General features: G+C 39.2%; 1 protein-coding gene across 1 annotated transcript; it reads right to left on the bottom strand.

Annotated features, from left to right (window-relative positions):
- Positions 1-2,192: 2,192 nt before the first annotated feature.
- Positions 2,193-8,097, bottom strand: prss23 (serine protease 23). The gene is made up of 2 exons (XM_028009476.1): positions 7,849-8,097; positions 2,193-4,823 (listed from the first exon to the last, which is right to left on the bottom strand). Exon 2 carries the CDS (start codon positions 4,810-4,812, stop codon positions 3,679-3,681), a length of 1,134 nt encoding a protein of 377 aa, XP_027865277.1. The 5' UTR covers positions 4,813-4,823; positions 7,849-8,097; the 3' UTR covers positions 2,193-3,678.
- Between the last annotated feature and the right edge of the window lie 422 nt (positions 8,098-8,519).

Below are 8,519 nucleotides of genomic sequence, written 5' to 3'. Positions count from 1 at the left end.
AATGTTTTACTACAATCTACCTGCAATGCATGTGGCTAGTGTCAGCGTAAAGTCCTGACAAAAGAAAATATTATAACCTATTTAGTCACGTTAACGAAGAACAGCTGAAAAGTTACAGGGTTTATCAACTGCGGTAGCAATTTAACTCCAACTCCTCCCCTTGTCATTTCTATATTCTTTGCATGTTGAATAAACATTAATGTTGTTTCCACATATCATCTCCAATGTCCGCTGGACTTCGGGTTGCGCCGTGTCAGCTGTTTGGGATTCCCCTCCGTAATTTCCCATCAGAAAACGGAGGAGAATCCGCGCTTTCTGATTGGCTACCTGTCACATTCAACAGGCTGCGTTAAGCTCCCAGTCGGGAAAACCCCTGATTTAGATCGGAGCGGCAACGATGATCTACCGTAACACACCACACAATCTTAGAAAGACCAACGTGCTAAGATTGTTGTAAGGGGAAAAATAGGAGCAAAAATCATGTAGTGTTAACTATTGCATCAGGTAGTGGATGTGCCCATCTTCTCTATTTAAATCTAATTATTACTGAAGGGCAACATAATATACAGACTTCATAATCTGCACTCTTTTGGTTGAATGCAGTATTTATTTCCACTTTGGCTTTATGTTGTTTAGTTTTTATCAAGTACATTTTTTGTTAATGGAGACTGAGAATCCATTTTGTTTTTGGTTGTTTTGTTTATTTTGTTTATCAGCTCCAGTGTTAAATATTCTTTTGAAAATAAAGTGTATCTATCTTTGGCAGGAAATCACATGCATTATTACGTCATTTCCATTACATCAGTGTAAAAAGGTCTTCAGACAATATTATCGTTTATCGCAATAATTTTTGGAGACAATTAATCGCTCAGCAAAATTTGCTATGCTATCGTGACAGGCCTAGTTATCAATCAGTCATTTTATCATTTGTTTTCAATCCCATCTGTCTTGTTTCTCCGTCTGTCCATCCAGTTCATAAATTAGTTTGTCCTCCCATTTATGCATCGTCTTAAACTCTACATGCTCATTTTTACTAAAGAAGGAAAAGCAATACCTTTTTCAGTTTGAAAAATAAGAAAATTTAGATTAATCTCAGAAATTTATAGAAAAAGAAAATTTCTGAGTTTCAAAAGTTTTTTAACTAAAATATATAAAGTTTGTTAACTTTTGGAACTGAGGTATTCTTGTTTGTTCTACAAAATTAGTCTTAAAATGATCTTTTCTATATTTGTACATCTGTAACTGCAACTAATTATTTTAGTAATTGATCTATTGATTTATTCTGATTAGTTGGATTGAATTCTCTAGAATTTCTTTTTAACTGAACTAAAGTCATATAATAGAAAAACATTTCAAAAATACAAATTACATTTTTAAAATAAAATAGAACACAATAATAGATGCAAATAAACTTATTGTATTGCCTAAAACTCAATAATGTAGCAGTCTTTTAGAGAACACTTGATCATAAAGATGCATTTGAATGTCCAAAATACTTTAAGACCAACGTGGAAAAATACAATTCAAGGCTGATCTGTGTATTTTTGGATTAATCAATGAAATGATAGAAAAAGGTAGTTTTAAAATTATTTTTATTACATAATTTCATCTGGGTAAAGCTAAAGTTATGCCACTTGAGGAGTTTTGGGTAAAACATTTTTAAAAAGGTTATTTTATGAATCTTTAATACAAATGTCTATTGGGGGGGGGGTTGTACATTTTATGAATCTTTAATACAAATGTCTATGGGGGGGGGGGGGGGGGGTTGTACAGTTTTGCCTTTATTACTGTTCTGAATATATTTTTCTTGGTCTTTTTTTTACTCCAGTTAACAATTAATTACAAAAATTAGTTGACAATTATTTCAATAATCAATTCATCACGATTAATTGTTTCAGTCCTATTTATACGCTTTACCTACTGTCCCAGTCCATATACCTCCTGCTGTTTATACATTCATCCTTCCATCTCTGGGTATTCATATTTCTGTTTATATTATATCATATTTCAGTCACAAGAGGAGTGACTGTGGTTAAATATGTTTTAAAGTGTGTTAATTCTTTAAAGGGAAGCATTTTTAATCGATTAATCTACAACATCAACGATGTTCGTTCACACTTGAGAGCTGCAGTATTTATCATGGCCACATGGGGGCAGTCGAACTCCACTTTACACCAAAAGGACTTCACACAATCAATTAAAACTCTGTTTATTAAAATATCTCAAGCATTCGTGAAAAAATAAAATTAACATTCTGTCCTCAGTCAACTATGAGAAGTCTAAAGTGTGCGCCGAAATGATAGGAAGCAGTTTCATTGTTTATTTACTTTTCAGATGCGTGCAGGAGGGCGGAGAAGGAGCTGTGTTATAAATGGAAAATTGCCAAAATCACCAAAGCGGGATGCAGATGAAAGAGGAAGGGGGATTATAATTTATCCTCGGTAGATTACAGTAATCGACACGCGGTGCTGCTGCACCAGGGGAAAGTGTTTTTTCCTTATTGAGGAGGTTCAGCTATTATTGTGGAAACATTGACATGAATCTGACCGCAGGCAAAAATCAGAGCTGTGATCTCACTGGCAGATTTATTTAACGGGCGCAGAGGTGACCAATTAAACACAGGAGAGGGAACATGGAGCCAAATGTAGATTTTTCCCTGATGTAAACACAGACCTCTATGGAAATATTTCTGCTGCACTCAGATGTTTATAAGGTGCGTTTGTAAAGTTACACTGTCAAAAATTAACAGCAATAATCTGGGTTATTTAATCTAAGAGAAAGAAAATGAGGGTTCACGTTTTCACTATGATAATCATTCATTTATAAATGTCAGTTTCAAACTAAATATTAGCTCACTGAATATTTAGCTTACTAGCTAAATACTTAGCTTGAAGCTAAAGACTTAGTTCAGGACTAAGTATTTAGCTTCAAACTTACAAACTAAATTGCCAATTTCCCTCTGAGATTAGTAAAGTATCTTCATTCAAATACTTGGTTTGAAACTAAATATTTAGTTAGCACACAAAATAGTTTGCATCAAATTAAGCATTTAGTTAGCAAGCTATTTAGTTTGAAGTCAAATCTTTAGTTGGTAAGCTATATATTTAGTTATTTAACTAAATATTTAGCTCCAAACTATGTGCATAGCTTGAAGCTGAGTGTTTGGCATAACTACATGTTTAGTTAGCAAGCCAAATATTTAGTTTTAAATCAATTATTGAGTTGGCAATCTAAATATGTTTAGCTAGCAAGCTAAATATTTAGTTAGAAGGCTAAATGTTTAGCTTCAAAATATTTAGTTAGCAAGACAAATATTTAATTTTAAGTCTTATATGAGAAAGCTCACAAGTTAAATATTTAGTTTGAAGCTAAATGTGTAGCTTGCTAGCTACATATTTAGCATGCAAGCATTTAGGTAGCATGCTACCTAAATATTTAGTTTGTAGCTAAATATTTAGCTTCAATGATTTAATTATAAATGATTTAATGACATGATGAAAGTATATAACTTCGAATATCAGATAATTTCTTTGTTTTATAACAGGCTAAATAAAACAAATTTATTGCTGTTAAGTTTTTACTGTAACTTTGTTAACATCACCCTATGGATGTCTTCTGCAGTAGCTAACAGTAAAGGTCACCCTGTATTATTTTTAATTCACTTCGGCCTCGGTTGCTTCAGTCCTGCCTGCAGTCCAGCCGGTTCCCGTGAACCCAGTAACAGATCTGGGCGAACTTCAGCGGCGTGATGCGGACAGCCACGTTGTAATCCCGGTTCTCTCCGTCGATCTCCAGCCACTGGTGTCCAGAGAAAATCCCGATCACCTTCCTCTCCCAGCGCTCCAACGCGTCGTCCCACACCCGGCCGTACACCCCGGAGCCGCTGGCCCCGGGCCGCGCGTCGCAGTGCTGGTAGATTAGTTCGCTCGACTCCTCCTCCACCGGACAGAACCGGTACACCAGCTCCCCCGGGCGGTCGCTGTCGAACCCAGAGAAGTGAATGCGGTTCCCTGCCAGGTCGTCCGAAGAGGGCGCTACAGAGAGCCGCATGAAGGGGCGCCGGTGAGGCCACCGCAGCTCCAAAAGGGCGTAGTCAAAGTCCATGCTGACCTCCTGCGGGCCCTGGATCCAGCCCCTCGGCACCCGAGTGCGCTTCACCCGAACCCAGCGGACCAGCGGCTTCTTGTTGGGAATCAACCCGGCTTTGGTGCCATTTACGGACGGAGGACTCAGGAAGCCCACCCTCAACTTCTGGGCTCCATGAACGTAATCCTTCCCGTCGTGCACGCAGTGGGCCGCGGTGAGGACGTGCTGCTGGGACACCAGGACGCCCGTGCATCCGGTGGAGATGCGCACCGCCGTGGAGAAGGGATAATCCATCAGGAAGTCGTCACCCTGGATGTTAAAACGCCCGTCCGCTCCGTAGATCTGCCGCTTCATCCTGCGCTTCAATCGTCTCCTCCATCTCCACTCGGGCGCGTGAGTCGGGTGAAGAGCATCATCATCATCCTCCTCCACCTCCACCGTGGTGAGGGTGCGGAAGCCGTCCGCGTACAGCGTCTCGAAGGCCAGTTTGTCCGTCATTTGCTCCTCCTGCTCGGCTCGGTGGAAGCAGCTGGCGTTGCAGCGGGTGGTGAAGTCCAGCTGGGCCTCGGCGCCGAAGCGCGAGCGGGTCAGAGGTGTCGGTGCGTGCGGGACCAGGGTGGGCACGTGCACGGGTTGGTGGTGGGGAGGCTGGAGGAGAGAGAGGGTGAAGGGGAGGAGGTGATGGAGGAGCAGGTGAGTTGAGATGGTGATCTCACGTGGCGTCATAGTGGAAAACACTGAAAAGATTCACAAAATGATCATTTAAAGGGGCAGTGTTGTATTTTCCGAACACAATGGCATTTATAGCATAATCAACTGTTGACTTCAGTTGTGTGTGTGTATATTATATATATATATATCAAACATGACTTGAAAGAAATTTGACTTCATAATTTAACACCTTCAAATTGGACAGCTGACTCTTTAAGAAACTTCTTCTCTTTCCAACACTCCACCTTTAGTACATGTCATCACAACGTTTCTCCATTAACCCTTTAAGAACAAGTCAGGGTTTCCTCCAGCAAACGTGCTAAGCGCGGAGGTTGGGGCGTTAGGGCAGTCACTTATTTATGGCCTGCTGTGTTTTTGAGTTAAATTTTTTTTAATTTGATAGGAAATTTGAAAATATCACTTGATAATTATGTGTCATTGGAAGATTAATACTCGAATACTGACTATAAAGTCTTAAAAATGCAAACATTAAAAAAGATAAGTTAAATAAATATGCAATGCTAAGCCTGGTGGGGGCCCAAGTAAAGCCTGGTGGCCCGCCAGACTTATAATACACTGGGGGAAACCTTGCAAGTAACTTATATGATAAGCTCAGAAGATGCACAGCTCCACCAGGTGTTTGCTAATTGCTGCTGCTGCTAGTCTGAAGGAGCTGAGTGGGGCAACTTGGGGGAGGGAGCTCTTTGAGAGCCATACTTGGTAAAAGCAAGCGTTTAGGCACTCCCGAATGGTTGCCATGGGAGATTAAAAGATTTCTCAAACATGTACAAAATAATCAAGGCAACAATCCAGGTATGTTTTTGATGAGGGAATAACATTGTAACGTGATATAAACCTCAACCGAGTTTATTTGACTGCTCCTTTTAGCCATATTAACAGAAAGTTGAATGGAAGGAAAAAATATGAAAACAAAACACATTTACAAGGTGCATCTGGCCTTGCAAAAGTGATTGCAAGCCTTGACCTTTTACATGTTTTATGAGTTAAAACCACAAATTTGTAAATAGTCTAATGTGATTGTGATGCTTTTGTTTTCTGACCACTTTACTTTGGTTATAATTAATTAAATTAAATTAATTAATTAAAATATTACTGTACTTATGCAAAGAATTGCACAATCAGGCTCTGATGCATTGGAATGTTAGAAATTGATGTTTTTTATTGTAACGACAAAATCTGAATAATTTAAACCCTTTTTTTTCTGTATGTTCAATTTAGGGCTGGGTAATAAATCAATAACAATACATATTGTGATAGATGATCAATATCCATAGATAATACATCTAATAGTTTAGTTAATATTCACAACATAGTTTCCACAAGTCTGAACCAGAAGTTATCTGCAGCACTGAACCGCCATCTTGGTAGCCAAGTGCCGCCTCAAGACCAGCAAAAAAAAAAAGAGCATTTAAAAGTAAGTTTAAGACTTAATAGTTGTAATATCTTTTATTGTTTCGAATTTAGATACGAATGAGGCAAGAGCTAGTTCTGAGTTTGTGGCTTGTTGTTGTCATAGCTTTTACAGATACCTATCAAGATGGCTGTCAGCTACAATGTTACTGGAAGTGTGACGTCATATGAGAACTGTGTATATTCATAATGAACATAGTTCTCATGTGAGGAACCAGGAACTTTGTAGCTGACAAGCTGCCATCTTGGTAGATATTCATAACTACCTGTCATCACAGTTGCTATGAAGTAGCTATGACAACAGTAAGCAAGCCACATTCTCTGCATCATACAGGTCGGTCCCAACAGCAGCAAAAAATATTTCTGTCACACATTGGTCAAGAGTGTCAATATACTTTCTTTTTGTTGATCTCGAAGCCATGGTTCATCTATGCTTTGTGCTGCATTTGCCTACCAAGATGGCGGTTCAGATATGTATTCACTGTACTTCAACCCAGAACTGCACAGCATTCTGGGAGATGTAGGCAGAGAAAATACCTTAGCCAACCTCTCACAGGCAGCCAAGCAAAGTTGGTGGCATCAACTCACTCACTTATTTTTGGTTACCTAGCAACTCACTCATTCTTTGGTTACCTAGCAACAACCAGCTGAGTAGCAGCAGTTTCAGATTTCACCACTGTGCCTCATAACTGCTTAAAAATAATTTAAAAAACAACATCATATTTTTTAACATTTCAGATATTTGAAACAAAAAAACGAATCAATAATTATTGGTTTTGACTCAGCCATATTGTCCAGCCCTAATTGATAAACTTCTGCAAGTAGGTGCAGCTCACACGTTTCAGTGTTGCAAACCCGGCCTGAAGTTGGAGCGGCGAGACAACAATGACCCTTTTGTTCCCCGCAATATAGATTACCAGGATAATAGGATTTCACCCGATGGAAGCAAACAAGCGTTTTAATGTCTGTTTGGCTCAACAAGCAATGAACAAATTCCAGAGAAAGAGCCGACCAGGTAAAAAGGGGGCCATTCATTAACAGCGAGGCTTTCAGAGCAGATTAACAGAGAAAGGAGACACTCGATCCCCGCTGTGGATCCCTGGGCTCGCATGGCATGACTATAGCAGGTGTGCAGAAAAGTAAAAAGCAGCAAGTCGAGGCAGGGCGGCAACACAGATCATTACTCCCGAAACAAGACAGGGTGGGGCACGTCCACACACCTACGAGCTGCCACACACAAGCAAAATTTAAAAAAAAAAATGCAGATTTTCTTTTTTTTCCAGGTATAAACTGATTTCTTTCGCTTTTGAACTGACAGAAAAAATGTCTTCCTTATATTTTTACATTCACATGCTGATTCTATTAAAAATATTTTTGATAAAACATGCAGCGAAAAAAAAGAAACATGAATTTGATTTGGGGTTAAATGTGTGTCATAAAGACGAAATGAGCAATATGAAGCTCAGTTTGACTAGGAATGCAAAATAAAAGACAGCAATTTGTTGTATTTTTCATGTATGATCTTTTTTTAATCTCTAAAGAAGCAACCAGCACCGGTTCGGAGCATAAAACTTAAAGCTGATTCTGCTTTAGAGTAAATCGTTTTATTTCGATGCCTACCTGCTGATTAGAGACTGTGGATCGGTTCACATCCCGGTCAGGTTCTCCTCTCCATCAGGATCATTTCTCCAGGGTTCCCTCATTATATCCGCAGGAAAGTTTCTCCTCTTCCTCTCTTATATTCCTACTCTCTCTTTTCCTCTTTCCTTTTTCACTCTGAGCGCAAATGAAGCGCCAGGTGCGCAGTGAACGTGCGGAGCTCCTCCGCAGTCTGTGCGGTTCAGTCACTGATGCGCGTCTGCATGATCCGCTCTGAACACAGGCGGGTTTACCCTGACCCAGACCCTCCCCATGGTCCTAGCGCCCCTCTTTTACATTTGACCCGTCAGGGTCCACCTGGAAAAGAAAAGACTTTATTCAAATATTTAATCCAAGCTTATATTTATTGCGATAACTAGAGATATCGGGAGTATTGATATTAAATAAGGGGCCCCAGGATTTACTCCAAATGTGACTTTTGTCTTTTCTATTGTTGACACAAATGTCTTGCCATAAGTAAATATTTAGTTGTGTTACAACCAACGTAAGTGAATTTTATTGGGATTTATGGCGTAAAATCAAATAAAAGTAATTAGTCACACTGGTTTTTTTTTTTACAAATATTCTCACATAAGTTCAGTTTAATCTATTTTCCTTAATAAATATTTTAAAAACTACATTTTCTCATTTAG

This window comes from Xiphophorus couchianus, chromosome 23 (genome assembly GCF_001444195.1).
Source record: "Xiphophorus couchianus chromosome 23, X_couchianus-1.0, whole genome shotgun sequence".
Classification (NCBI taxonomy): Eukaryota; Metazoa; Chordata; class Actinopteri; order Cyprinodontiformes; family Poeciliidae; genus Xiphophorus; species Xiphophorus couchianus.
Note: the sequence above shows the minus strand (reverse complement) of the source record. Positions and strands in the feature narration are given on the sequence as shown.

What these genes read in the sequence shown, in the direction of transcription:
- prss23 (XM_028009476.1), bottom strand. Translation starts at nt 4,812, where the DNA reads ATGACGCCACGTGAGATCACCATCTCAACTCACCTGCTCCTCCATCAC.